Source organism: Salvelinus fontinalis, chromosome 24, assembly GCF_029448725.1.
Source record: "Salvelinus fontinalis isolate EN_2023a chromosome 24, ASM2944872v1, whole genome shotgun sequence".
Lineage (NCBI taxonomy): Eukaryota > Metazoa > Chordata > Actinopteri > Salmoniformes > Salmonidae > Salvelinus > Salvelinus fontinalis.
In genome coordinates, this window is record NC_074688.1 from 489,568 (window position 1) to 505,890 (window position 16,323).

Genomic DNA, 16,323 nt, shown 5'->3' on the forward strand with positions numbered 1-16,323 from the left:
CATCCCAGGAATGGCTGTTCTGCTCCTTCCAGCCAGTACCTCCACTCTTCCAACGCCATCTTCACCGCCAGGAGTTCTCGGTTGCCTACATCGTAGTTCCTCTCAGCAGGATTGAGACGATGAGACAGAAAGGCACAGGGATGAAGCTTCTGGTCCCGGGCAGATTGCTGGGACAGGATGGTCCCCACTCCAACATCCGAAGCATCCACTTCCACCACAAATTGACGCGAGGGGTTCGGATGGATGTGGATGGGTGCTGTTGTCAACCGATGCATCAGGTCCACAAAGGCTTGTCGACAGCTGGAGACCATTTGAACAGTGCCTTGGGAGAGGTGAGCGCCGAGAGGGGGACAGCCAGGGTGCTGTAGTCCCGAATTAAACAGCGGTAGAAGTTTGCAAAACCAAGAAACCGTTGAAACTGCACCCTGGACGTTGGTTAAGGCCAATCCACCACTGCTTTCACCTTTTTCCAGGATCCATCGGAACATTGCCCTCAGCAATGACATATCCCAGAAAGGTGATTGTAGAGCGGTGGAACTCACACTTCTCGGTTTTCACAAACAGTTGGTTCTCCAGGAGGCGCTGAAGGACCTGTCTGACATGAAGAACATGTTCTTGTGCAGATCAGGAAAAAAACTGGATGTTGTCAAGGTACACGAACACAAACCGGTTTAGCATGTCCCGAAGCGCATCATTGACCAAAGCCTGGAAAACAGCGGGGGTGTTGGTGAGTCCAAATGGCATGACCTGGTACTCATAATGTCCACTGGCTGTGTTGAAGACTGTCTTCCACTCATCTCCCTCGTGTATCCGAACCAGGTGGTAGGCATTTCGAAGGTCCAACTTGGAAAATATGGTGGCCCCCTGGAGAGGTTCAAATGCCGAGGAGAGGTAGGGGGTAACGATTCTTGACAGTAATGTCATTAAGTCCCCTGTAGTCAATGCACGGACGCAGGGTCTTGTCCTTCTTCTCCACAAAGAAAAACCCTGCGCCGGCAGGAGATGCAGACGGATGGAGAGACTCCTCCATAGCTTTGGTCTCTGGTCCAGACAGAGACTACAATCGACCCCAATGTGGTGTAGTGCCTGGGAGAAGATCAATGGCACAATCATAAGGATGGTGCGGATGAAGGGAAGTAGCACCTGCCTTACTGAACACTTCCAGGAGGTCATGGTATTCAGTAGGAATAGCAGAGACATCTACAGTCTTGCTAACATCCTGAGGAGGACGACTTGGGGAAGGCTGTGCTGATTGAAGGCAGTGGGAAAGGCAAAAAGGACTCCAAACCAGGATGGAGCTTGTGGTCCAGTCAATCACAGGATTGTGTTTTTGTAGCCAGGAAAATCCCAAAACAAACGGAACATGGGGAAATGCAATGAGGAGGAACTGTATGGTCTCACTGTGATTACCAGAAACCCGTAATTGAACGGGCACAGTACTATGGGTGACTTCCCCTATAGAGGGTCCGTCCAATACCCTAGCATCCATGGGCACAGAGGCTGAGTGAGAATATCAAGCTCCAAAGCTATCGTGGCATCCATAAGACATTCTGCCCCAGAGTCAATGAGCACTCGGAGAGACTTAGATTTGTCTCCCCACAGCACAAGAGCAAAAAGGGGTGTGCAGATGATGGGAATTAGGGAACTCCCAGTCTGACTCACCATAGTACTGGTACCCACTAGAGACAACGGTTTCCTAATAGGGCAGATAGCTATAAAATGTCCTGCCCCTCCACAGTACAGACAACAGTTATTATTCATCCTCCATGAGCACTCCCAAGCTGATAGCCTTGTTCTTCCCAACTGCATAGACTCAGGAGTTTCCAACTCACCCGTCGTAGATTCACGAGAGAGCTCGGGTGGCTTCTACTCCTCTTGGAAGAGATGCCTTCAGAAACTTCCGGATTCCATAGGAGGTGAACGCACCATATAGGGTGCACGAGTGTGCCCGAGACCAAACCTCATTCTCACTCTTGCGTTCTCATAGGCGTCCATCAATTTTAGTGGTTAAGGCGATAAGGGAGTCGAGGTCCACCGGCAGTTCCCGAGCAGCTATCTCATCCTTAACCTCCTCAGATAATCCGTGCAGAAAAGTATCGAAAAGAGACTCCGTATTCCAGGTACTCTCGGCGGCCAACGTGCGAAAGTCCACCGTTTAGTCTGCCACACTACGGGAGTTAACGTAAGTCAAGCAGTTTGCTGGCCGCCTTTCTCCCGGATACCGGAGACTCAAAAACTTCTCACCTCTGCCATGAATTCCTCCAAAATGACCGCAAATGGAAGATTGTTGTTCCCAAACTGCCGTAGCCCAGGAGGGCACCCTTCCCGACATTAGCATAATTATATACGCTATCTTCAATCGGTCTGACGAAAACGAAGATGGCTGTAACTCAAAAATAAGCAAGCACTGAGAAAGAAAACCCCATGCAGGTACCAGGATTCCCCGAATATCACTCTGGAGGAGGTAAGCGGGGTTCACGGGGAGTTGGGATAGGCTGTACAAACTCACCACAGATAGGGAAAAAAATGACTGGGTGATTGGGGTTTTTCAGAGGTGGCAGACAGTCTGAGCTAACTCTCTGATTTGCTCCATAATAGCCTTTAACCCGTGGTCGTGGCATTCCGTCAAGGAACTAAGCCCTTCCAAAAGGCCCTGTAGCAACTCCTGATGTCTCTCAATGGTGGCTCCCTGCTGGGAGACAGTGTGGCGGAGCTGGTCCAAGTCTGCTGGGTCTGTCACGGCCAGTTCGTACTGTCAAGGCACAAGGCGAGACCCAAATGCAGACACAGGAGGCAGATGGTTGGAGTCGTACCATGTTTATTAATCCAAAAGGGGTAGGCAAGAGAATGGTCGTGGACAGGCAAAAAGGTCAAAACCAGATCAGAGTCCAGGAGGTACAAAGTGGCAGACAGGCTCGTGGCCAAGGCAGGCAGAATGATCAGTCAGGCGGGTACAAAGTCCAGAAACAGGCAAGTATCAAAACCGGGAGGACTAGAAAAAGGAGAATGCAAAAAACAGGAGAACGGGAAAACGCTGGTTGACTTGGAAACATACAAGACGAACTGGCACAGAGAGACACATGAAGCACAGGGATAAATACACTGGGGAAAACAAGCGACACCTGGAGGGGGGTAGACAATAACGAGGACAGGTGAAACTGATCAGGGTGTGGCAGTCAATGTGCTTTCAACATTGTGAATTCAAATATAATCAATTCAACTTTACTCTGTCTTCTTAAGTATGTGTGTAAACTGTATCTGTCAGCAATTAGCAATCACAGAACCAATGTAAAGTTGTACCAATACATGAGAGTAAAACACTTGAGTCAGTTGTTGTCTTATAATCAGTTTTTAATGTCAAGGCCATTGCCACCCAGTCAGCCTTCAGTCAAAGTGAACAGACAGACCATGTGTGCATGTACTACAAACGAGCAAAAAAGGCAAGAGTGCCCACAGGCATTATGGGTAAATATGTGTGTTGCTATGGTAGTGATGTGCTTTTTAGGATGTTTCCACACTGTATCCCCCCACAGTATCACCACTGACTACGGGGAAAGGAAGTGGGGAGGAATGGGGGATAGTTTACATCACATCAGAACTATAACGAGGAAGTGATTTGTGCCATAGTGTACGTATGTAGGGTGATGGGGTGAGGTGGGGGTTGGTAGAGCAAGAGGAGTGGTCGTGGGGTGTTGATGTGCTTTCCATGCATCTTCTACCTGTGGTAGAATCCCCTGTGGAAAATTGAGAAAATAGACAAACATTACCATGGGTGGTCTTCAATGTCATGTCTTCAAAAAAACTGTTGTAGGAATAAGTTATTTCTGGTCTGATCCACTGTAGAGTTACTGTATTTGTAACTACACTATGTATAGGAATGGACATGTTTTTCCTGGCCTTGTGGCCTGCTCCTCCTTATTGCCCATTATTAGGGCCCAGAGTTGTTCCTGGTCAGGTCACAGGGCCCTATGTTATAAGTCACTCATATTACACTGTTGTGTACAGTATATAATGGTGTGCGGTAAAACTGGGTTGTGTTAATTAGGCACTAAACGGAAGGAAACAGATTGACACCGAGAGGGACTACCAAGACTTGTCCATTAAGAAACCCTATTTTTTCTGTTGCAATATGTTTTAAAACTGTTGCATTCCCTAATGAGCATGACCCTGTGTAAACCTCTGTGGGCTTGTCCTTTACCTGTCCAGGTAAGGGGATGGGTGGATGGGGGGGGGGTCTACCCTCGGCTGCTAGGTAGACGGCCCACTCCGATCCGGTCAATAGGAACACTCACTCGCCTCCGTGGCAGTTCAACAACTTTCCTGTTGGGGGAGATAAACTGTCACCATTTACATTACACTTATTCTATGGGCCTGGTGTTTCCCAGATACAGATTAACTAAACCTAGTCCTGGACTAAAAAGCTCTTTGAATGGAGAATCTCCATTGAGAAAGCTTTTCAGTCCTGGAATATGCTTAATCTGTGTCTGGAAAACTGTCTGTATGTGTAACAGCCTAATCCTAGTGGATATTTCAAATATGAATATTCAATTTAGAACATGATTTATCAATTTATCGTCAATCGAATTTGAATAAACTTGCAAATTGAAAATGGATTTCAAATCAGTTTTATGTGTATTTACTGAATCAAACTCTTGACAAATTGAATACATTGCATTGCATAACCTGGTAAATCAAAAAAAAAAAAACTATTTTTTTGCGGTGAAACTGAAGCCTAATGTTCACATTGCGTGGACAATGACGTTCTTTTTAATTCTAATTTAATAATTGAATGCATATGAAAGTGTTGTTTCCCTTTGACATTTAGACTACCATGCACTGAAATAGGAAGTTTGCTGTCCATACTGTCCAGGGGTGTTATATCAGTACAGTCATAATGCAACCTGCTACCTCTGTTACGACAACGGTCGTCATCTCACATGAGCACCTGATGGTGGTCTTATAACACCGTCATGTTCATGTCATAGTGAAATGTCAAATAAAGTGGAACTCACAAATACAATATATGCATTTTCAACAAAGGTTTTATTTGTAAATGTCCAGTAGGTAAACCTTTCACAGGTCTCAACATTTCTCATCAGGATAACTATGATAAGGCATGTATATGTCTTTACTCGTTTAGGAAAAGCAGTACAGCAGAGAGAGCCAAGACAATTAACCTGTCTAGGATCAGCGTGGCGCTAGCGGCACACCCCCCCCCCCCCCCCACTGAAAAACCAGTGCCGCGAAATTCAAAAAAAATATTTTTTAAAAATATTTAACTTTCACACATTAAAGTCCAATACAGCTAATGAAAGACACAGATCTTATGAATCCAGTCAACATTTCCGATTTTTAAAATGTTTTACAGGGAAGACACAATATGTAAAGATGTACATCTATTACCTAAAAACACATTAGCATAATCCACCATCTTTTATTTGTCCACCAACACCAGTAGCCATCACCAATTCGGCTAAACTAAGATATTTATAGCCCCTAACCAACAAAAAAACTCATTAGATGACAGTCTGATAACATATTTATGGTATGGGATAGGTTTTGTTAGAAAAAAGTGCATATTTCAGGTATATGGCATAGTTTACAATTGCACCCACCATCACAAATGGACTAGAATAATTACAATGAGCAACGTGTTTACCTAACTACTAATCATCAAACATTTCGTAAAAATACACAGCATACACGAATCGAAAGACACAGATCCTGTGAATACAGACAATATTTCAGATTTTCTAAGTGTCTTACAGCGAAAACACAATAAATCGTTATATTAGCTTAGCACATAGCAATTAGCAGCCCAGCATTGATTCTAGCCAAAGTGAGCGATAAAAGTCAACATCGCCAAAAGATATTAATTTTTTCACTAACCTTCTCAGAATTCTTCCGATGACACTCCTGTAACATCACATTACAACATGCATATACAGTTTGATCGAAAATGTTTATATTTAGCCACCAAAATCATGGTTAGACAATGTGAAATGTAGACAAGCTGGTAAAGAAAACGTCCTTGCGCCATTTAGACAGTGATCTACTCTTATACATAAATACTCATAAACGTGACTAAAAAATATAGGGTGGACAGGGATTGATAGACAATTTAATTCTTAATACAATTGCGTTATTACATTTTTTAATTTATCCTTACTTTTCAATACAGTTTGCGCCAAGCGAAGCTACGTCAAAAAACATGGCGTCCTAAGCCACTAAAATGTTTCGACAGAAACACGATTTATCATAATAAAAATGTCCTACCTTGAGCTGTTCTTCCATCAGTATCTTGGGCAAAGGATCCTTTCTTGGGAGAAATCGTCTTTTGGTGGAAAGCTGTCCTCTTGCCATGTGGAAATGTCAACTACGTTCGGGATGAACTGAAAAGCGTACCCAACTTTTCACATCGTTGCAAAAATAAATGTCCCAAAATCGCACTAAACGGATATAAATTGCTATAAAACGCTTTAAATTAACTACTTTGTGATGTTTGTAACTCCTATAACGAGTGAAAAGATGACCGGAGAAATATAACAGGCTAAACTAACGCTTGGAACAGGAGAGGGTCGGTGTCTTCCACGCGCGTTACGCAGCAAGAAAAGACTTGCTAGCTAAAGGTTTTTTTCATTTGTAGGGCCTGTGAACGAGCAATCGAGCCCGTTGGAATCGTCATCACGTAAAGGCATCCAGGGGAAGACGTAAGAAGTGTCCGTATAGTCATAGCAACGACAGTGCCCTTTTAAATGACTTCAGAAAAGTGGCCAACGTTTCTCAAATCTGACTCCATGTCAGGGAAATTGCTGTAGAATGGGCTCTGTTCCACTTAGAGACAAAATTTCAACTCCTATAGAAACTATAGACTGTTTTCTATCCAATAATAATAATAATATGCATATTGTACGATCAAGGATTTTGTGGGAAGCCGTTTAAAAAATTAGCCACATTAGCATAAATAGTCTAAACAGCGCCCCCATCCCCAACAGGTTAACTGTTCTTTAATGTTCTATTTATGCATCTTGCTAATGAGATTTTGGGCCATTGGGGAACAGGTTGACTTGATGATGTAATTCGCTTAAAGTTGATTCAGATAGGTTGACATTCATGTTGTTTTTCTCTGTCTGCGCACACAGTATGTTACAAGTGGGGTGACAGGTAGCCTAGTGGTTAGAGCATTGTGCCAGTAACCAAAATGTTGCATGATCGAATCCCGTGCTTCTACACCTGCATTGCTTGCTGTTTGGGGTTTTAGGCTGGGTTTCTGTACAGCACTTCGAGATATTAGCTGATGTACGAAGGGCTATATAAAATAAACTTTATTGATTGATTGAGCTGACAAGGTAAAAATCTGTTGTTCTCCCCCTGAGCAAGGCAGTTAACCCACTGTTCCCCGGGCGCTGAAGTTGTGGATGTCGATTACGGCAGTCTCCGGCACCTTTCTGATTCAGACGGGTATCCCCCTTTCCCTACAAAAACTCCACGATAGGATGGCATTATCCCTCATAGCAGTCAATGGGCAGTTTCCTAGACACAGATGAAGCCTAGCCCTGGAATAAAAAGCAAGTTCAATGAAGAATCTCCATTCAAAATGCTTTCCAGGATTAGGCTATTTGGGGCTTGACATGCTATCGGAGTTATCAGAGGTTTGCAGTTCCGACTGGAAAGTTTCACTTGAACGACCCTCCAAGTTATAATTACAGATGGGAACTCAGAGAAAATGTTGTTACCTGAGTTGCCGCCTATGTGTCGTTTCACCATTGACCTTTTATCTTTTCAACCAAAAGATGACAACTGTCACGCCCTGGCCTTAGTTATCTTTGTTTTCTTTATTATTTTAGTTAGGTCAGGGTGTGACATGGGGGATGTTTTTGTGTTTTTGTCTAGTCTAGGGTGTTTGTATTGTATAGGGGGTTTTGTAGAGTTCATGGGGTTGTGTTCAGTGTAGGTGTTTATGTAAGTCTATGGTTGCCTGTATTGGTTCTAGAGACAGCTGTCTATCGTTGTCTCTGATTGGGAGCCATATTTTAGGCAGCCATAGGCATTAGGTAGGTTGTGGGTAATTGTCTGTGTTTTGCTTGTGTCTGCACTTTCGTTTGATAGCTTCACGGTCGTTTGTTGTTTTGTCTAGTTTGTGTTCGTGTTCGTTTCTTCTTCTATTAAAAAGAAGATGTATTTATATCACGCTGCTCCTTCGTCCTCTCACCTAACGACGACCGTGACAACAACAAATCAAATCAATATGGATAATGGATCTAGTTTGACTATTGTACACTTTAAGAAAGCTAGCTAAAATGTTATTGGTTGAAGAATTGTTCCCACTTCAAAACCACCTAAACAGAATCATGACAGAACAGAAACTTCTTAATTGAAAAGAACATACTGAGCGTGGTTCAGTCTGGCTTTAGATCGGGGCACAGCAGCACAACTGCAGACTTGATAAAAAGCAATGTTGTGCTGCTCTGTATGTGGATTGATATAGTTGACCATGAATTGTTGCTAGCTAGACTCAGAAACGTTGGCAGTAAATTGGTTTAGGGACTATCTTTCTGACAGAACACAATGTGTATATACTGACAATCACAAGTCTGGCTTTCTTGAGATTAATAGAGGTGTGCCCCAGGGTTCCATTTTAGCTCCTGTGTTGTTCTCAATTTTTATTAATGATTTAGGAAATGGGATGCAACCAGCAAAATTACATCTATATGCAGATGATACAGTTATATATTCATGTGCTCCTTCTCTGGTCCAGGCTGTTGAAGAGCTCCACACTGCTTTTCATTCACTGCAGGCCTCCCTTTATGGTCTCAAACTGGTCTTGAATAAACAAAAACTTAATTCATGACCTTTAGAAGAGCTAGAACTCTGCCAGAGAACGTTAGCATTGTCACATCTAGTGGCTTATCCATTGAAAAAGTGTCATCCTGCAAATACCAAGGTATTTGGTTGGATGACAAGTTGTCCTTCAAAGTTCATGTGCATAATCTTGCATAATCCCATTTATGGCTAGAAAGAAGCTTGTTCAGGACACTTTTTTCTCTGTAATTGATTATGGTGACTTGTTGCATATGCATGCAACCTCCTCCGTCTTACAGAGACTGGACTCTGTTTACCATGCATCCTTGCGCTTTATTACAAATGCCATGTCACTCACCCACCATTGCACATTGTACCAAATGGTAGGTTGGACCTCACTTTATATGTGCAGAAAGATACATTTGTACGTGTTCATCTACAAAGCCCTTTTGGGTAAACTTCCTCTTTACCTCTGTAGTCTGGTCTCCTTCACCACTGGCAGTTACCATACCTGGTCTGCTAGGTGGTTGCTACTTAAAGTCCCCAGGACATTCACAGTATTAGGCAAGACTGCTTTCTCTTCTTGTGAACCAGACGCATGGAATAATCTACAATCCATGCTTCATCTAGATATGTTAGTGCCACTGAATTATTTTAAAATATTAATGGGAGACTCTGTTATGGAGGAGTGTAAATGCTTTTTTTTAGGCTGGATCATGTTGTTGTATTGTATTGTTGTATGTTTTAATTCTGTAATGTATGGATTGTTGCTGCCTTCTTGACCAGGTCTCCCTTGAAAAAGAGACTGGGTCTCTATGGGCTTTTCCTGGTTAAATAAAGGTTAAAAAAAGAAGAGAAAAAAAGACTTCCATCCTCCCAGTTTCCAATTTCCCACAAGCATGTGAATGACGCATTAATGCCTTACGCCTACTTCGAGGCAAGCAACACTGAAGCATGCACGAGAGTACCAGCTGCTCTGGATGACTGTGCAATAACGCTCTCCGTAGCCAGATGTGAGCAAGACCTTTAAACAGGTCAACATTCACAAAGCCGCGGGACCAGACTGCTTACGAGGATGGGTACTCAAAGCATGCGCGGACCAACTGGCAAGTGTCTTCACTGACATTTTCAATCTCTCCCTGACCGAGTCTGTAATACCTACATGTTTCAAGCAGACCACCATAGTCCCTGTGCCCAAGGAAGCAAAGGTAACCTGTCTAAAAGATTATCGCACCGTAGCACTCACGTCGGTAGCCATGAAGTGCTTTGAAAGCATCAACAGCATCCTCCCGGATACCCTAGACCCACTCCAATTCGCACACCTCCCCAACCGATTCACAGATGATGAAATCTCAATCGCACTCCACACTGCCCTTTCCCACCTGGACAAAAGGAACACCTATGTGAGAATGCTGTTCATTGACTACAGCTCAGCGTTCAACACCATCACTTCTACCAAGCTCATCACTAAGCGAAGGACCCTGGGACTAAACACCTCCCTCTGCAACTGAATCCTGGACTTTCTGACAGGCCTCCCCCAGGTGGTAAGGGTTGGCAACAACACGTCTGCCACGCTGATCCTCCACACCGGGGCCCCTCAGAGGTGTGTACTTAGTCCCCTCCTGTACTCCCTGTTCACCCACGGCTAAGTGGCCAAACATGACTCCAACACCATCATTAAGCTTGCTGACGACACAACAGTGGTAAGCCTAATCACTGACAACGAGGAGTCAGCTTATAGGGTGGAGGTCAGAGAACTGGCAATGTGTTGCCAGGACAACAACCTCTCCCTGAACTTGAGCAAGACACAGGAGCTGATCATGGACTACAGGAAAAGGCGGGCCGAAGGGGCAGTAGTGGAGCGGATCAAGAGTTTCAAGTTACATGGTGTCCACATCACCAACGAATTATCATGGTCCAAACACACCAAGACAGTCGTGAAGAGGGCACGACAAAACCTTTTCCCCCTCAGGAGACTGAAAATATTTGGCATGGGTCACCAGATCCTCAAAATGTTCTACAGCTGCACCATTGAGAGCATCCTGACCGGTTGCATCACCGCCTGGTATGGCAACTGCTCGGCATCTGAACACAAGGCGCTACAGAGGGTAGTGTGTACGGCCCAGTACATCACTGGGGCCAAGCTTCCTTGCCATCCAGGACCTATATAATAGGCGGTGTCAGAGGAAAGCCCAAAAAATGGTCATAGACTGTTTTCTCTGCTACCCCATGGCAAGCGGTACTGGAGCGTCAAGTCTAGGACCAAAAGGCTCCTTAACAGCTTATACCTCCAAGCCGTAAAACTGATGAACAATTAATCAAATGGCCACTGGACTATTTATATTGACACCCCCCCTCTCCATTTGTTTTGTACACTGCTGCTACTGTTTATCATCGATGCATAGTCACTTCACCCCTACCTACATGTACAAATTAACTGTAGGTCAGTGTACCCCCGCACACTGACTCGGTACCGGTGCCCCCTGTATATAGCCTTGTTATTGTGTTACTTTTATTCTATTTTACTTTAGTTTATTTGGTAAATATTATTTTAACTCTTCTTGAACTGCGCTGTTGGTTAAGGGCTTATAAGTAAGCATTTCACGGTAAGGTCTACACTTGTTGTATTCGGCGCATGTGACAAATAAAGTTTGATTTGATTTTATTATTCTGTGTCCCGGGAAACTGCCCCAATAACTATATGTGTGTAGGTCTGTTCATGTGTGTGCGTCAGGGCGGAGTACGGAAGTGCTTAACTGATGTCTTAATAAATAGCATCAAAATGTAAGTCTCTCTCTCTAAGTGGTTAGTACCTACCTCTGCTTGGAGCCCTTAGGGTCCATGGTGCTGATGGAGAGGCGGTCCAGTGGAGTGTTGGACCCTGGGAAGCTCCTCTTCATCTTGGTCTCGATCACGTCGTTCTCCAGGCGGTCCAGGTGGTCAAGTAGTAGTAACTTGGCCGTCAAAGCCCCTGCTGCCTTTTGCTCACTGGACCGGGCCTGCAGGCCTGACTCCTCCAGAACCACCGGGTCCAGGTACTACAACAACAGCAATAGGAAAACACAGAAAGTCAATAAGAACTTCTAACAATAGCGTTAGCTGTCACACAAAATGTTTTTGCTTTGTGGTATACTCAAAGGGATACTTAAGGATTTTGGCAATGAGGCCCTTTATTTACTTCCCCAGAGTCAGATGAACTTATGGATACCATTTGTATGTCTCTGCGTGCAGTTTGAAGGAAGTTTCTAACTAGCGCAATTGCTAAATTGCATTAGCGCAATGACTGGAAGTCTATAGTATCTGCTAGCATTTTGACAGACAGATAGCTAAGCAGACAGACAGCGAGCCAAGAAGACAGACAGACAGATATATAGACAGACAGAACGTCCCCCGTGTCCCCCCTCCCTTGTCCCTCTCTGACGTGGCTGTTGTTTCTGCCTCTCCTGGGAACAGCGCTCTGTGGTATTTATAGCTCAGCCCAGGCAGCGCCACAGCGGCGATGACAGACCGTCATCTCGCCATTTCGTTCCACATAATCAGATCAGGGAGAGAAAATGTTCTGACCATCCCGATGAGAGACAGACTAACACAGCCACCACCGGCCGTGGCCGTGCAGATACAGTACCTTCCCCAACTCTTCTGCCTGGACCTCCCTCACTCTGCGTGCGCGCGCGCGTGTCCTCAATCACTCACTCACTAACAGCACTTTCTTAGCTGGATCCAGGTTGCTCCTTGCACCTTCCCCTTGGCCCTAACTCTTCACAATTCAGTGTTTGTAGATCGGAAGGGTTTGGATAGGTGTAAGCAGTGTAATGATGGAGCTTCCACCATATTTCTTCCACCTTACAGATCTGCAGACAACGAAGATCAAGGACTAAGGGGAAGGGGGGCGCTCCTCCCCTCGGCCAGTTTACTATCCTGGTGTGGGAACGAGGAGCACACCACAATTGGGTTCCAATAGGATTTGCCTTCTTTCAAATATCTTGAGTGTTTGCTTAAGCTTGTATGCCATTTGAACTTAGTTTGCACTTTTGGGACTATGCCATACGTTTCATTGCCCCAAGCAAGCTCAATGAAGCACAGCTTGATACTTTTTGAACCCAAGTCTAGACCACACAGGTGCTAGGAGATTTCTATAATACTATTATATTATTATGTTCAGGGTCAGGGGTTCTTCCTGGTCAGGTCACTTGGCCCCAGTTATACAGTAGTTACTGATACATGGAACTCATATGTGACCGGGTGAACCCATATAGCACACACACACACACACACACACACACACACACACACACACACACACACACACACACACACACACACACACACACACACACACACACACACACACACACACACACACAATCCTGATCTCACCTCTGGGCTCTCCTGGGTGAGGCGAAGGCTGTCTACGCTGCAGTGGAACAGAGTCACCATCAGGAGACACGAGAGAAGCACACAACCGCACCCCAGCATCTGAAACACACACACACACACACATACACATACACATACACATACACATACACACACACACACACACACACACACACACACACACACACACACACACACACACACACACACACAGAGATCAGGATCAGACATACACATCTGCACTTTACAGCGTACAGAACATGAAATCAAAGCTATAACAATATAACATATTAACGAAAAACAATAATAGTTGTTAGATACAATACACACTTTATACAAATTTAAGCAGTATAACCCATACATAGTTCTCACTTTGTTTGTTTTTTATCGATTTGGTGCAATTTTCTAAGGTATGTGGTACATTTTTACAAATCTTAGTACAAATCTCAAAACCGATCATCAAAAACTAAGTTGTTTCAAAACTCGTTTCAAAACAAACATAAAAATCTGTCACTTTTTCACCAAACTTAATCAGTGTTCCATCTAGAAATACATTGCAATACATGTTCATATAAAGTAATTGACTTTCACAAGGCAATGCTCAAGTTCCTTTTGATATCATTATTTTTTGTTGTTGTTAAAAGACATTGTAGTGTTACTTAATCTGACTGCTCTTAATTGATGATCACTGAAACGTTTGGTAAACCTATAGATTTGACATGTAAACTAATTTGTCTACTACAGATTTTGAGAACTACATATTGAAAATGTAAGTCTGTAAAGTAGAAACCTGAAAAGTATGATATACAGTACCAATCAAGAGTTTGGACACACCTACTCATTCAAGGGTTTTTCTTTATTTTTACTATTTTCTACATTGTAGAATAATAGTGAAGACATCCAAACTATGAAATAACACATATGGAATCATGTAGTAACCAAAAAAGTGTTAAACAAATGCAGCACTGTAAAAACACCAGGACATTTTTTGATGGGAGGGTTCCTCTCTAGGTTTCTTCCTAGGTTCTGGCCTTTCTAGGGAGTTTTTCCTAGCCACTGTGGTTCCACACCTGCATTGCTTGCTGTTTGGGGTTTTAGGCTGGGTTTCTGTACAGTGCTTTGAGATATCAGCTGATGTAAGAAGGGCTTTGTAAACACATTTGATTTGATTTGATTTGAAATCCGCTCCAAGTGATTTTAATTTTGGAAATCTGTTCCAAAGTATTCTCACACATAATAGAGAGATGTGATTATATATAAATGTAAGCACAGTTTGAAATTATTATGTTTTAGTCAAATGTTATTTCCGTTTGTGCTTCTTGCGATGATTTTGAAGTCCACAAATGATTTGTAATTGATCCCTTGATCCCTGATGATCCCTGCAATAGACGATTACAATATAGGTGGAAAATGAGCTTACCACCCACCTTCAGGCCATGGATGAGGCATGCAATGATTTCAATCCAGGTACAAAAACAATGAGGACATTTACTGCGATTTTGATGAGAACCTATGTTCAAATGCTCAAGACAGACTTGATGCAAACTAGTGCCTGCTAAAAATAGTTTTGTTCATTTCTTTAATTTGATTACATTGGAAAGATGTTTTCAATGATCACACCTTTGATCATGGGATAGAAATTATGGACATTTAATGTTCAGTCAATTTTACTGGGTAGTGCAATTGTATTGCCAATGTGAAAACAGTGTAATGCACTGTCATTTACAGTACTGTATCATATCACATTCAAAGGGCAATTTTGAAACATGTATCTTGCATCTTTTGCTATTGGAATAAGTGGTTGGTAAATAACAATTGTATTTTGGTGATTAAACCAATGTAGTTATTATATTTCATTGTTAACTTACATTTTGGATCAATGGTTGTGTGGTGAAATATGTCAACAAACAAAATGAATGCACAATGAAAGGTTTTGAATGTAAGACTGACTACATTACAAGTGTTACCAGTTTGGAGTTTTGTACTAAGTTTAAAAAATGTCCCACATACTTGTAAAATAGTACCAAAGCGATAAAACATACGAACACATTCACACACCAATTATGAAGTCAGTAGTGTTTCTCTCTCTCTCTGTGTGTGTGCGTGCGTGCGTGCGTACGTGCATGTATGTGCGTGTGTGTACTGTCTGTGTGTACCCCTCTCCAAGATGTCAGACGTAGAAACACTGGCCGTTTTGGGTTACTGCGATATAGAGCCCGGGTATTTACCTTTACCCAGCCTCCATCTGTGAAAATACTGGGAGCTCGGCATGGCTCGTCGTCCCTGAATGTGAGAATGGGGTGGATGTGGACCCGGACACACCTCATCCCTTCCCTTTACACAAACACATGGCCACAGGATGTAACAGCCAACCCCAGTCTCCCCTAACCCTAGCCTGGATCAGTGACCGGGCTAGTCCCTCAGCTGACTCTGCTGTGGAAAGAAGCACATTTTGTTGGGGCTATAGGGGAGAATGGGGACACAAGAAACAAGGGACCTCTGTAACAGGGTATGTACAAATAATCCCTGTTCTCCCCTAGTTCCCTATGGGTGACTTAGTTCCATAAACACATGCCTACTGTCTGTCTGTGTCTCACCTATCCGGTATCACTGATATCTTAAGCTATTGGATCACACAGGGGTGGTGTCTCCTTGGACTGACATGGAGGTGGTTCCATCATCGGCCTGCTTGGTCTATCCTGCCCCCTTCTGATTACTATGTGTAATAACACCGGAACCATGATAATGCCACAACAATGCATTTGTGCTCCTGTTGTGAACTTTAGAATAGTTGTACATACTTGGTGTCAATTTTATCTTAATTAAGTCAATTCAAGATCTGAAATTCCTATTGTAATTATGAAGATCATATTTAATTAGAATTGGAATTTCAGTTTACTTTGTGAATGGACTGACTTCAGATAGAACTGACCACAAGCCTGATACTTAAGTTGTTTTAATAGTCGCTTATCTGTTATCATTTTACACTTCAAACTCTCACTAGAACACTCATTGGCCATGTCCAATTACCTGTACTTGCGTTCTGAGCCATTCCTAGCCTTTTGGGGGCCCAAAGCGAGTTATTCTTGGTAATTTCCTGCAATTCTACTGATTAACCCGCAGGGCGCAGAGAAAATGTTGTGC

At 43.4% G+C, this 16,323-nt stretch overlaps 1 protein-coding gene across 1 annotated transcript in view; it reads right to left on the minus strand.

Annotated features, from left to right (window-relative positions):
* Positions 1 to 3,257: 3,257 nt before the first annotated feature.
* The window catches only part of ostn (osteocrin), a 31,245-nt gene continuing 18,179 nt past the window's right edge, over positions 3,258 to 16,323 (minus strand). The window contains exons 2-5 of the mRNA XM_055879293.1: positions 13,180 to 13,278; positions 11,620 to 11,840; positions 4,199 to 4,320; positions 3,258 to 3,734 (exon numbers count right to left, since the gene is read on the minus strand). Of these exons, the coding sequence (XP_055735268.1) occupies positions 4,236 to 4,320; positions 11,620 to 11,840; positions 13,180 to 13,278 (405 nt within the window). The 3' untranslated portion in view covers positions 3,258 to 3,734; positions 4,199 to 4,235. The remainder of the gene's footprint in view (positions 3,735 to 4,198; positions 4,321 to 11,619; positions 11,841 to 13,179; positions 13,279 to 16,323) is intronic.